This window comes from Protopterus annectens, chromosome 5.part0, assembly GCF_019279795.1.
Source record: "Protopterus annectens isolate FY-2018-M chromosome 5.part0, PAN1.0, whole genome shotgun sequence".
NCBI classification, from domain to species: Eukaryota; Metazoa; Chordata; order Ceratodontiformes; family Protopteridae; genus Protopterus; species Protopterus annectens.
In genome coordinates this window covers 1,346,936,228-1,346,951,065 of record NC_056735.1, presented here as the reverse complement: position 1 = coordinate 1,346,951,065, position 14,838 = coordinate 1,346,936,228, and the positions used below count along the sequence as shown (strand labels likewise).

Here is a 14,838-nt window from a genome sequence, read left to right as displayed (position 1 = left end):
ATACAGCTAAAGCAGCAGTTTCACTGAAAAAGCTCCTATCCCTAGGCAACCTGGAAGTCAGTATTCTGTAGCAACCTTTGAAGTATTTAAAAAAAAAAAAAAAAAAAAATTCTTGCAGGATATTACCTGCTTCCACGGAGCATTAAAATAAGTCTTGTTCCACATCCATATCAGCTGTAGGGTGAAGGAAGGAGGCACTTCAAAACTGAACTGAACTGATCTAAAAAATCATTTTAAAAACAGTTAAGCAAACATTAATAATCAACATCAAATACTACCTTAGCTGCACATTGTTTCATTTTGATCACTTTAAGGAAACTACTGTTTTCAGTCAGCGTAGGAAAAAGTACAACTGCACAAGAATTCTATTAATGACAACTGCTGGGTAACCTGTTGCACTGCTCTTCATTTCTGATGGGAATCTGGTACGTGCCAACCAGCCAGACTCCATTGCTCTGCTTATCCAAGTGTACAGGCCAACGTCCCCTCAATTACTTCAAGGAATTCTTGTCTTGTGTATGTAAGAACTGACCTAGTATAGTCAGGTGAGGATCACCCCTGTAGTGTCCAGTCTAGAGATGTGCTTTTGTGCGATGAGCCTTTTAAAGGCCCTGTTTTGTGCATGTTTGGTGGTGGTATGGTTATTACTGCAGTGACAACCCTGGTGAAACAAATGCTACCAACACGTTTACTGTTGTGAGCTCTTGCAGTGCTCTTCAGTGTTTCAATACTTATGGGAAAATGGAATATCAGATCCCACTGTGAAATCTGAAAAGACACTGACCACTTGTGGTATCCCATTACAGGATACACTGGAGGATTGTTCTGACACAAACATCCTATTAAATTCATGTCCACTCCTCAAAAAGTACCTTTGGTGAATGTCTGAAGAAGCCTTTGGTTTTTTGTTTTGCAATGGGCAAGCCCCCTGCATAGCCCGTGTTGGGGGGGGCAGTTCAGTATACCAATTCAGAGGTCTCAGCAGTTGAGATTGAGGGCGGGAGAGGGGGAGAGTAAGTAGGAAGTACCAATCTGCTCTGAGTGAGTTCTTGCTTGTTCTTTTGCCTCGTATAGCCTTTCCCTTTCTGTCAGGTTAAGATCCCCTTATGTTGGGCTTCTTAGCTTGTTTGAAAACGAGTCTTTTCATGGTAGAAAACATGTCTGAGGAATAAAATTCAAATCTTTCAAGCCACCTGACAGTTCATTCAAGTTTGGAATAAATAGTGTGTGCGAGATTGTTCTTTACAGCTTCTAGGATGGCACCTGATTGGCTTGCTTCACCACCACTGAAAGTGTTGCCTGTATCAGAATGGCAGAGTATCAAGCTAGGTTGCTTACTGTGCACCACCTTCATATTGGATCAAAGGTGGTGGAATGCATAAAGGAATCTCTGCTGCCACACTTCTCAATGAGGCAACTTTGTATAGTAGACTGGAAGCAGATTGCTCATGAAGAGCAACAAGTCCATTTCAGAACCTCTGCATTGTCAACTAGCAGAATACTTATCTGTTAAAATTTTCAGCTTGTGGTTTTCTGCAAGCACCTTATTAAGTCTGCCTGCAGTCACTGAGAAGGAAATGACATCAATTTTCAGTCTGAGTGATCTGTTCTAGGGGCTTGCAAAAAGATGCTTTAGGACTGTTCAGTGCAACATCAATTCTTAGGTATCTTGTCTGGGTTTTTGTGGAAGTTGTCTGCGAGGGCACTGTCCTCTGAAGATATGTAGATTTCCTGTAGGGACAGGGTGCTTTCTGACTGCTCCATCCTTACCTTTATAGGTTCATAGAATGTGGGTTTTCTTCTTGCGTTTGAAAGGTTTCCACTCTGAAACCCAGGATTGAACTAGGGACTTTTAGATCTGATGTCTAATGCTCTCAAGTTAGTGTAATTTTAGTATTAAGAAATTGAGTAGAATATTTAACATAAGAACGCATGCAATAGAAATGCATCTGATTGTATGAACTTCTGTTTTTTTTTTTGGGGGGGGGGGTCAGTCTCTAGTCGCAATTTATTGTGGTTCTAATGCGAATGGCCGTGCTTTGAGAATTGAGCTCAGAACCCCTGAAAAGTTTTGCTTAGCGCAGCAAATGTCTGAAGATTAAATTGTTAAAAGCTGGTGACCTTTGTGCCCAACAACTGAATTAAAAAAAAAAAACTCAAAGCTCCAGTGTTGAAATGCTTGGAAGAAGTCCATTTCAAGTGTACCATGGACGAAAGCACTTATCTGGAGTAAAACTGTCTTGTGTGCTTGCCGCTCTTCTGCCTTATTTGTTTTGCAGTTGCTTGGAGATGATGTGAAGTTTAGGGGCAATAGTGAAATATTTTATGCTGCATTTCTTTGTTTTGCCTTGTGTTATTGACAAATTTGAAGTTTCTTGCCTGATTCAAATACCTTTTTACAACAGGTGTATTGGGCATCAAAGTCAAAATCATGTTGCCTTGGGACCCAAGTGGTAAGATTGGCCCTAAGAAGCCTCTGCCTGATCATGTTAGCATTGTTGAGCCTAAGGAGGAGATCTTGCCTACAACCCCCATCTCAGAACAGAAGGGAACCAAACCAGAGCCACCTGCTATGCCACAGCCTGTCCCAACTGCTTGAAGGGTATGTATTACAAACCTTTTTGTCATGGTAATGCACTGATAGTGTTACATGTGCTTTACAGCCCCACACACAGTACAGCTATGTAGTTGCCCCATAGCAGTCTTGCATTGTAATACTGGTTTTAGTGTGTGTTGTTTTTCAAGGAAATTTATCTGAGTAAATGTAAACTGTAGTAATTGTGGACCATGAAGTGTGGCTTGATGGGATTTCTGGACTTTCAGCACAACAGCCATGGAAGTAGTACAACAGCTTAGGTTAAGATTTGGGATGGTGACCGTTCTGAGTTGGTTAATAAGTTTGCCAGTGGAGGGATATGTCCTGGGCATTATTACAAAGCGTATGTAGCATTGTAAAGAGGATGGATAAGGGGTATGCATATTTTTGTCGGTGTTCTGCAAGAACGTTTGCCCCCAAGTAAATAACTGGTGCTAAAATCCTGGACTGAACTAAAATGCCAAATACATTATGTCCTTTGGGAAGTCATCTACCACAGGGAACTACCACAATGGCAATACGCCCCTAAGAGTTGACTCATTTTAGGATTGACAGTAACCTAACTTTTGACCATGGGTCCATTATTGGAAGACAATCTTATATTGCAGAGTTTACAAACAAAGGGATTGTCTAGATTTAGGGGAATCCATTGTTCCCCTTTACTCAGCCCCATCATGTGTCCATTACTGGAAGAATATCTTGTATTGCAGAGCTTATAAACAAAGGGATTGTCTAGATTTAGGGGAATCCATTGTTCCCCTTTACTCAGCCCTTGTTGGGCCAGTCTCTGAATATAATGCCCCTTTGGCATGCATCTGTCCAGACAAATGCAACAACTGGATTGCCCTCCGATAACTTTAATAAAAGGTCTAGACTACATGGACCGACTCGAAGCTCTGTCATGGTAGACTGTGTCCTACAGATTGCTAAGAGGCAACCTGTGTCTGGCTTGCAGTGCATCCTCTAACACATTACTGACTGATTTACTGCACATCTGCAAGTCAGATGGTATCCAAAGTATTCTGTCTAGGGATCTAAACCTCTTCTGCGACTTTAAACAGAATGGTTTGGGTGCCCTGGTATATCTCTGAGGGTACTGCTGTTATGGAACAGACTCTCCATCCACATAAAACAAAGTTCATCCCTGTTCTTATTCGGACGCAGCTTAGATCTGTGGATGTGAAACTGAAAATTTGCCCCAAGATTACCCCCTGTACTAATTGGACAGATTCAGCTTCTAAATGCTTTATCCTGTGAATGGATCCCCTCCTAATCTATGGTATGATCCCAGTTACACTCATTAGCGGTAATATGTAATTATTAACCATAGGGATGGTGGAGGCCAGCCAGTCTATAACCATATGGGATAGGTTATTTCAAGGACAAAAATGGAAATTGGCTAGGCTTAAAATGGTCTGCAAGGGCAGCTAGCCTAGTACTTATCACTGCAGTCTTTTAGACAACATGTATGTGGAGCTATGGGGAAGCAAGATTTTGATGAACTGCAGTAGTGTGATAAAGCTGACAGAATTTATTATTGGTGGATGTTTATGTAGTGTAATACTGCTATTGAGGTATATGTCTGGGTTGTATCTTACGGGGGATGCACAGTAAAAATAGTAACTGGCATATATTTGAGATCTCTCTCCTTATACAGCAAGGAACTTGTATGTTCTGCAGTATCGGGCTTTCAAAGTGAGTGTGTTTTTGCTCAAGGTACCATTGTCCTTCCTTGTCCTAGAAGCATTCCCTGTAGGCAAGTAACAGTGCCCTAGTTTGGGCATCTTGAGAGTTTACCTAGTGGAAAAAGCCTTTGCAGGAGAGGATCATGGTGAGGATCATGGTGAACAGCATTTGATAATTCAAAGGCCTGCAATAATATCTCATGGCTTGGACTCGCTCCTGTTCTTTAAATTTGTCTGACACTGTCTTCCTGTTTACTTTGCAACCTTTCTACTGGAAGAATGCACACTGCTTTGAGATCTTTCTTGGGTAGGAAGGATATAAGTTCTTGAATAATATCCCTTGTATCCCTTGCTTTGAAGGCAAGCAAGTCATTAAAGCTTTCCCTTATTTCTTGACTAACATTTTCTGAGCTTCCCCTTAACACACAGTTCACCCCGTCAGGGCACATTCCATAGAAAAATACTGCAGAGCTAGGGAGAGAAAAAAAAATCTCTTGCACAGAGAGCCTCAAGTCTGATTAACAAATGAGAAAATTTGCCTGTCAGTTTGTTAGCCTTTATAGTGGGTTGAGATTTCTTCTGCTGAATCCTAGTCTCAGGATAAAATTCCTTCAATTCTTTACAGGTTGCACATTCCTACCCACTAGCACATGTTTACGTCATTCAGCAAAAAGGCATGCCTTCCCCTATATTCCAGAGGTCAACATCTATGACACCGATTAAGGACAACTGAAGGACTTTTTGTCCATCTTGTAAGAATGTCCATACAAGTGGGTGGAAAAGCGGTCTGACTGAAGGAAGTTTGCAAGTGTAAGTTAGCACTGACTTTAGAGAGGTCTTGCCAAATGACTTGTAATGCCAGTGCTCAAATAGTTCTAGCAAAACTCGAATGCCCATCTGAATTTCATAACAATTGAGTAGAATTCGGAGCAACATCTGAAAACTTCATAAGGGAGGAAAGAACCTGAAAAATGTCTTAAACTTTTCTTTTCGGGCAGTGGTAAACTCTCGGCATTTGGCATCCTTTGGCCTGTGCAAGGTAGTCCAGGTGATGTTTCTTTGGTATCTTTTAAAGATCCACCCACAATCTTCTTATGCAAGTTTCTTTCCCTTTGACTTAGAAGAAAAGATTTCACAAAAGACATTTTAGCTGGCCTTCAGCCATCTGATTTCTTCTGCATTAACCACGGTGCAGGTCTGGCTTCCCTGCTCCTACAATTTTTTTAATGCTTCATGAAAGTCTGAACAGAGATTCAAGTGGTGGCCCGAGGATGGATCTGGAATTAGTACCTTTTAAAAAAGGCACCAGAGGAGGAAAATGCTTTGGTGGAATGAATCTTGACTGGAGCTTTCAGAGGTTTACTGTGGAAAGTGTAACAAAAGGAAGTGTACTTTGGCAAACCAGTTGGAGATGGTCTTTGAAAATGGGGCTTCTCAACTTATACTTTTGGGAGAAAGCAAAGTTAGTGAGACTGATTTAGTTTTTACAGCTAGAATCTTAATTTCCTATGCACACCCAGGGAGTGAAGGATTCTCACCTCTGCTTTATATATCTGGGAAGTTTATATATTGGGGAAAAACGGTTTGTAAATGAATAGCTTGGTTTGGAGATGGCTCATTTACCACTTTTTGGGCATAAAGGAGTTCTAAAGGAAACCCTATCCTTGTATACAGTGTAAGGAAAGGAGGAGTTGCTGTAAGAGCTTGTAACTCACTCTTGTATCAGAGCGCGAGTAGCATCACTCTTTTCCAGGCACAAATTTTTAGTGAAGCTGAAGCTGCCAGTTGAAAAGGAGGCAAGTTAAGTTTTTCCAGAATAAAGTTCTAAGCCCAGTGAGGGAAGATGGCCTTCCTGGGATAATTTCCGGTAAAGGACTAAAAGATGTAAAACTTTGCAACGTGTTCAAGGAACTGTGCACTGTGGTTGTTTTTGAGGTTCAAAGCCAGACAGGGCAACCACCACAGGGTCAGCTTGGCTTATAGGTCCGATTTTTACTGACCACACCAGCGCATCTCTTTGACCCCTAAGACCAGCATTTCCTCTTTGGACCTAAAGCTTGGTGTTTTTAAGACTGGAGAAGTCTTAACACTATGCAAACTGCTGGAATTTCTGCAGGTCTCGCTCTTGAGGTTTTATAGAAATTACCCCATGAAGTCCTGGTGCTTTCCTACTTCCCAAAGCAGCGAAGGTGGCAAGCTGACCCAAGAACAAAGCATAGTGGATATCAACCTCTAGGTCCAGCAGGGAGCAACAATGAATTGTGCACCGCCCCTGTACCCACCATGAAGCTGCGGTCACAATATCACTGCAAACAGGTGGGTCTTGGAGGACCAGGTATAATGTACAGTTTGCTTCCCTACCAAAGTTTTCAGGCATTCCTCCCATTCCAGAGGGACAACTTGGAGGCAGAGGTTTAGATCAAAGACACCTAGCACAAGGTTCTGTAAAACCAGTCCCCTTAAAGGAGTTGGGAGCAAGTTTTTACTCAATATTGTTTTTGATTCCAAGAAAAGAAGGCTCCTGAAAGACCCATTTTAGACTTTTCAGTTACGTCCCCAAATGCTTACCTTGCAGAAACTTCTTCCCTTGATCCCTCCTCAGGCGCACATGGACACCCTGAGGGTAAAAGGTGCTTTCTTCCATTCCTCCACAGGACTTCACTTTGTGGGATACACTGTGCTTTGTATGAATTGCCCTTTGGCTTGTCCACTGCTCCCAGAGTATTCAAATGTCTGGCTTCAATAATTGCTAGCCAGACTAAAGTTGTGCAATTTTCCACTAGTTGGATGATTGCTTCATACAGCCAGACACTGGAGGAGCTGAAATCCTCCCTAACTGAACATGGCTTGCCTGTCAGGTTGGACTACTACAGATTGAGAGAGAACCCTACAACCCACCAGCAGACCAGAGTTCTTGGGGGCTCTTCTGGGTTGGCCTTCAAAAAGTTTCTCTGCCGGAGACGCTTCAGAAAGCCTATTCTGGAAGAATCTGTTTTGAGCAGGGATCTCTTGAGCTTTGGGACACATTGCGTGTGTTATCCTAATATACCCTCAGCAAAACTGCACGTGAAAATAGTGGTATTTGAAAAGCATCAAGATAGTCTTCCTGAGTTCCAGCCCCTCTGTGTAAAGTCACAAAAGTCTGCCAGTCTTCACTTGTAACATGGGCGAGCCCTTCACTTCCGTGGATGTGCACAGGCACCTCTAGTTTTACTTGCATAAAACGTTTCAGAAAGTGTCTCCAGTTTGTAGCCTTGCAGTTGAGCAAGGAAGAACAGTCAGCAAACTATTTTGAAATGGATCTTAAATTGTATTGCCATTTGTTACAAGCCTCTTGGCAAGAGAGTACTTGAGCACATCAGGACACATTCTACCAGGGCCTCTACATCAAGGGAGTGGACACTCGTGTATATTCTGGAGGCAGTCACTTGGTCCTCCATACACATTCTCCAAACACTACAGTCTGCCCTCATCAGTCCTGTCGGGACTGTTCCCCACTTTAGGTTGCTTCCTGTCAGCCTATAGGTTTGTGAATTATTACAAGTGTTACCCTGCTTCATTGTTGCAGTAATAACTTATAGTGCAGTTATCAATCCTAGATGTTGGTGTTTTCACTGTTCAGTAACCATTCCCTCCCACCATCCCTCTGTCTTCCCAGTGGTTTCCCTTCCCTCTTGCAACCCCCCCCCCCCCCAGCTGATTCCTCTGATCTCTTTGGGAAAATGTGGGCAGGTTATTTTGTCTGCGAAGTGCATGAAGAGTGAGACTTCAGCCAGGAGGGCTGAAGTAATTGTGCCAGTTCATCTTTCGTCTGCCAATGGCCTGGCAGACAGGAGGATGTCCGAACGGATAAATCTCTTCAGGCTGGCCAAGAGTTTAACCCAGGGTGGAAATTCCAAATTTTATTGCTGCAACAGTGAAGACCCTTCTACAGTTCGAAGTATACTGTACTGTACTGTACTCTTGAACCATTTAATGGAGAAGGCTATGAGGGGATAGAACATTAACTTGAAAAAGTAAATGCTGGACTTGTTCAAACTCATTTCATGGGTGTTTAGTACTTCCACTTGAGGTTTTGATGCTATGGTTGCATCTTTCAGGGCATCTGCTTCTAGGGTCCGTGTTTAAGGAGACTTGGGGAGATGAGACTCCTCTAGACCATGTGAAAAACAGAACTCCTGGAAGCTCCATCGAATAATGACCCCTTGCAGAGAATGAGACTGGGGGAAAGGCCACCAGTCTTAATATCGAACTGCTTTTTAATTTCTCCTACAAAGATTGACTTGTACCTGCCTACGGCACAACAGAAGCAGAACACAAGAGTTGAAAAGTATGTGGTGGTTAGTCCCTGGAAGGACTGGGGCCCCCCTGGGTGGAGACCTAGAGAGGCAACAGTTGTGATTTGGCTAAACTTATCTCCATCGCACCCCTAAAAAAATCTTATTGGGGTTGCTTAGGCCTTTTATGAAGCAGTGGGAAGACTTCACACAAGACAAGTGATTCCTTCAGATCCCAAGATAAGGATACAGACTAGTGTGAAGTTGCGCAATCTCGCCATTCATTCTTGACGGATGGGTTCGGCTCCGGTACGGCTGTAAGCAAAGCTCGAGGTCTTCCAATAGCTTGAGTTCACGCCCCTATCCCATGATGCACTGTGAATTACCTCCGATCTAAGTTTGTTGCGGCATCTGATTGGAGGTTCCAGTGCAAGCTCGGGCCAGTACAGTTTAAATACTTCTATATTTAGCAGTTGCTTAAATATTTTTCTAAACTTTTCATAGATAAGTTAGGTAGTTGGCTTTTATAGCTTTCTTGAAGCTCCTCTTCCTGTGTGTGGTTACTAATCTTTAAAATAACTGCCTTGTGTGGTTTGGCCTAGTTTTCTCTTACTGTGTTTAGTTTACTAGTGGCTATAAATAGCCTTTTGCTATTGTTGGCCTCGTGTTTTTTGGGCCTAAGTCTGCAGGGAGTGTTTAAATATTTAGTGACTTTGTACAGCTTTTTCTAGTTTAAATTCTTATCAGGTTCGTTTCTCTGTGTGTAGGTTTAGAGCCTAATAGCTTTATTAATATTTTGAGATGCCTTTTTCTTAGGCTCATTTGTGTGTGTGTTATTAGAGCCTAGAAAATTGCTTATCTGCTTTGCGTGTTTTTGTAGCAGTATTATGGCGGATGATAAAGGCAAGCACCCAAAGTCTGGCTTTAAAGTGTCCAGACTGCAACCAAAAGTTTGTTACGGGCGGACATGTAACATGTTTAGGAGCTGTCCACTTAACAGGAGTCTTGTGCCATATATCATTCTTTTCTTCGAGTGTGTTGGAGAGGAAAAGGAAGTTTGATGGACAGGGGCTTGTTAAAGCACTCTTTACAAGAGGTGCTGAGTGACCAGGATGTGGCCAGCAAATCTTCCAAGTCCTCTAGATCTTCTGTGGAATCTAAGGACTCTAAGCATGCCAAGAAATCAAAAGTATGAGTCTGCGACATCGGCTCCACAGACCTTGGAGCCAACTGTCCTTTTTGGAGCCGGTATCCGAAGTGCCTCAGTCACCATTGCTTCAGTCTACACCCCCGGTGCATTCATCAGTCATCTGTCAACCTTTCGGATTTGGATATGGATCGATGGGTGCAGAAGCTTTTACAGGCACCAGGCCTTGCTAAATTGTTGGCTGTGACCCAAGCGGCTTCGGAGCTGAAGACCACTACTCCAAGTCGTACCGGTCCTTCAGTGCCAATGGAAGTAGCCCTGTTAATTGTGGATCCTTTGGAGCAGAGACCTACTCCACTGTCCTCTGCTCCATCCACTCTGATGTCCGCTGCACTGACCAGGGACTCCTAAGAGCCGACACACTCAAGTCGGTTCCGGGGAGGATAGTCAGACTTGTTGGTGCTGACTCTTGGGGCTTCAGCTTGGATGAGCTTGGCTCCTACCTCCGGCTCAGAGCCCACGGCCTTGGTGTGGGAGGGTTTGACTGTGCTCTCGGATCAGTCTGTTCCTTCCCATCAGAGCCGTGGTGCCTTCGAGGCCATGAGGTGAGCCTTGTCCCCCAAGACCACCTCTACTTCAGGCCTTGCTTCTCATCCCTTAAAGCGCCTGTGTCTGCTCCTGCTTCCATTGTCCAAGCTAGGCGCAGAGACCCAGAGCCTCAGGTAGCCCCACAGGGTGCTCCCTGCTCTTCTGAGACCTCCCCAGAGGTACCCACTGAGTAGGTTCCCAGGAAGAGATTGTGCAAGAGGAGACACTTGGACTCCCCACAGGAGTCTTTAACATCTGACACTGACTTGGATGAGTCAGGGTTCCCCTCTGAGGATATCTCCTTTGCTGAGATACTTGAGATATTAGGCAGAGGGGTAATTGGCAGTTCAAAAGCCACTGCCCCTACTGAGTATGTCAATTCTCCTGAAAGCTTTCGGGTCTCAACCCTCCACCTCTTAGGTGCCTCCGCCCTTCGATGCGCTCATGCAGTTGGTCTCTCTGAGGGCGTGGGAGTTACCGGAGTCGATGGAGCCTGTTCCTAGGAGGCCTAACCAGTTTTATATCAGCCTCACCAGATAACTCCTTTTTTATCCAAAGGAGTCCCTGTTGATGCCATGGTATTGGCGGCCACCAAAAAGGAAATGTCTTAGACTTCCTCTTCTATCCCTCCTAGTACAGTCTAGGATCATGGATAGATATGGGAAACGCATGTTCAGTGACTTTTGCTCTCCGCTCACTGAACTACTTAACCCATTTCACTAGGTTGCAGAGAGATCTCCTTAAGGTGTTAGGAGATGCTCTTCAGGGTACAGTAGCTGCAGGGGCTTCTGACCAAGTTGCTGCCCAGCTTGCTACCCTAAATTCTGTTAACTCATCCGTGCATCTCGTATCCTATGCAGCTGATGGAACGAGTAGAGCAGCGGTTACAGGAATCGCTCTTAGAAGACCTTCCTGGATGCGCTTGTGTTCCTTCACGGAGCCCTTTAAGTCATCCTTTGTAAACTCCCCTTTTGATGGCTCATCGCATTTTGGGCCTAAAGTGAAAAACTCTTACCAGGTGTGAACAGACGGGAAAGACCATTTACAGTCTGGGTCCATTTTTCCATCCCTACCTGGCCTTATCCCAAAGGGGAGAGAAATGTGGTTCCGGAAAGCCCAAGGAACCTTTCACGACACGTGGTGAACCCCCTTCCAGGGGCAGAGGAAAGGGATAATAGTGGAAGGACGCCACCCTCACGGCAGAGGGGGTCTGCAACATCAGGGTGACAGGTCACTTCTCTGGTCAACACTACCAGCGCTCCTGAAAGGAGGCCTGACACTCCTGCTCTGGAGGCAGTCCGGGGGGGGGTCACTTATTTTTGTCCCCAGCTATTTTTGGTCATTTCTTGCCAGGTGTCTGGATACAAAGTATTTCTAGAGGGTACTTCATATCATTTGCCCCCCCCTGTCCATAAGGAGAATCCTGGACGTTCCACCCAGTTACAGGGAACAAGTAACTATAGATGTCCAAAACTTGCTAGAAAAGAGTCATCCAGCCAGTCCCAGCAGAGCAGACTAAACATGATCTGGAACTTACTCAAGGTTCTTTTTGGTTCCAGATAAAACAAGACTGGAGACCCATTTTGGACCTCAGCAGACTCCACCAGTATGTAAAGAAAAGTTCCGGATGGTCACGCTCCAGTCTGTACTTCCCTTCTTGGGGAAAAACAGTTGGATGTGCTCTATAGATCTCAAGGATGCATACTAACACAAAAAAATGGCCGGGCCATCCAGAGATCACCTGCGTTTCCAGCTGGGAGTCGGTCATCACTTTCGAGCCCTGCCCTTTGGTCTCACTACAGCCCCCAGAGTGTTCACCAGATGCAGGGCAGTGGTCATAGCTCACCTGAGGCGTCTAGGATTCCAGGTGTTTCTGTACCTAGGCTCCTTACCACCACCACCACCACCAGGCATCAACTGATTCAGGCAAAGGAGTGTACACTGTCACTCTGCAATCATTTAGGCATTAGTCAACTCAGAAAAGTCTGCCTTGTCACCATCGCAGCATATCATTTTTATCAGGGCAGAGCTGGACACCTCAACCACTCTAAGGCTACCAATCGAAAGAGTCCTCTTCAGCATGTCAGCACGTTGGTATCGAAAGACGGCGCACCAACTTCAGAAGTTCTGAAAGTGTTGGGTTTGATGGCCGCAGCAATCCTAGCCATACCATTAGCAAGAATGCATATGCGGATCCTTCAATGGCTGTTCACTCAATGGTCTTACCAGGAACTTCCCATGGACCACACAATATTGATTACGAGCTCTTGCAAAAAGATCTCCAGTGGTGGTTGACGTCTCCATTTCACCATAGGCCATCCCTTTGTTCTACCCCTCCAGTAGCCACTGTGACCACAAATGCATCCCTGATAGGGTGGGGGGGGGGCATTTTCAGGGAAAGACTGCCCAAGGCACATGGACAGATCGAGTCACATTTGCATATCAGTGTTATGGAGATGAGAGCAGTGCTTTTGGCATTGCAGTACTTCTAGGACTCTCTCCCCTAGGGACTATTGCAATTCAGACTGACTATGTCAGTAGTCTGGTACATGAAGCGGGGGGGGGGGGGCAGATTTTACTCCCTTTGCCAAGAAGCCCTCAGAGTTCTGCAGTGGGCTGTTTCCTTCCAGCGCTTTCTGTTGGCAACTCATATCTTGGGGAGATCCAATGTGAGGGGCAATCTTGTTACTGCACGAGTGGTCCCTCAGAGATTGTGGACAGGGTTTTCCGCAAATGGGACCAGCCTTGCTGCGACCTTTTTGCCAGTCACATCAACACGAAATGCAGAAGCTACTTGCCTGATTTCTCCTCGGGGAGGAGCCCTGAGGGATGCACTTGTACACGATTGGCCCTTGGGTCGTCTCTGTGCTTTTCCACCAATCCCATTGATACCCAAAGTTCTACAGAAAGCAAATTCCCTGGAATGGACCATCATTTTTATAGCCCCTCATTGGCCTCTGCAGATTTGGTTCCCATTCCTTCATATCTTGGAGGATCCCTGGATTCTGAACCCAGTTCCAGACCTTCTGACACATCCGTCGGGGGGCCTTTATCCTATCCTTCTCTGCAGTCATTGAAGCTGGCAGCTTGGCTGCTCCAGTTCCCCTCATAACCAGGCTTCATAACTTCTCAAATGAGACAAAACAGATCCTTTTGTCTTCTCATAAGCCGTCCACTAGAAGATTATGTCCTAGTAAGTGGAAGAGATTTTCCATATGGGCCTGTAAGCAGAATATTGATCCTTACCAAGCCCCCTTGACATTCATGCTAGAATGCTTGACTGATTTTAACAAAGGAGCAACAGCTGCAACAGTTTGGGTTCAGTTGGCTGCTATATCTAACTTTCTTCTCTGGATTAATGGGTTAAATATGTCACAAGTTATCCAAGGGCTTTCTCAAGGGGACATTTCATATGAGACCTCCTGTGGAAATTCCCTATTCTCCATGGACTCTAAATTTTATGCTGTCTTGTATAATCCTTCCCCTGTTTGAACCAGCATCATCTTTTGACCTCAAATATTTGTCGTGGAAAACCCATTTTTCTGGTAGCTGTTACTTTTGCCCGCAGAGTGTCAGAACTTCAAGTTTCATCAGCCCTCCTTTGATTTTTCATGCTGACAGAGTATCTGTATCTCTTTAGGCAAAAGAGGGATTTGTCCTAAGTTTGTTCAGAAACTAATATCAACCAAGTTGAGTTACCAGTTTTCTTCCGTAATCATTCTATCAATTTGGAGTATATGCTACACAAACTTTGTTCAGACAGCTCAGATTTTATTTGGATAGAACAAAAGATATCAGGAAGTCAGACCAGCTCTTTGTTTCATTATGTGAATCCAGAAAAGGTATACCAGTGGTTAAACAACTGTCTAAATGGTTATCTGTGTCAGCTTTGTCTACTTAGCTGCTAATATGCCTTTACAACACAAGATTAAAGCTGACTCAACCAGAGCAGTTTCTACATCCTCTGGGCTCTAAGCCAAATTGCCCCTTCATACTTGGCCAAAACCTCATACCTTTATCACGCATTAAAAAGTTGATAAGACCTCCAGGGACAGGGCATCTCTTGGGTCTATGGTCCTGAAAAATGTACTCCCGTGAGCCACCTGAGATTGATGGTGCTAGGGATGCTACCCATCAGTCAAGAATGAACGGCGAGATTGAACAACTTCACATTAAGAAGTTGTGTACTCCCCGTAACGTTCCATGTGAGTTTTTCATCTCACCTTTATTCTTGGGTCCATCCCTCCTTCCCCCTCCTGGCTGATCAATTTTTTCCTTTCCATAGAAGGATAGCTCATTTTTATGGTTATAGTGCATGCAGCAAACAATAGCTGCAAGCTTCCTTACAGACTGGAACAACTATACACAAGGCAAGAGGTGTTTTGATGCTTCCCGACCACAAGCAACTGCAACTAACTGTGTGAATGATAGTATTTTAATTTTTAGGTTGCTGTTTTCTGAGGATGTGTAGCAGGTATTATAGAAAGCAAGAACCTGCCACTAGAAAGTTCTCTGGTTAGTAAATGGGAAAAAAAAGGTTTTCTG

At 44.4% G+C, this 14,838-nt stretch overlaps 1 protein-coding gene across 1 annotated transcript in view; it reads left to right on the top strand.

Moving 5' to 3' along the window:
* Positions 1–14,838, top strand: part of RPS3 (ribosomal protein S3) — a 97,402-nt gene that overhangs the window by 61,826 nt on the left and 20,738 nt on the right. Inside the window, exon 6 of the mRNA XM_044071144.1 lies at positions 2,406–2,602. Within this exon, the coding sequence (XP_043927079.1) occupies positions 2,406–2,599 (194 nt within the window). The 3' untranslated portion in view covers positions 2,600–2,602. The remainder of the gene's footprint in view (positions 1–2,405; positions 2,603–14,838) is intronic.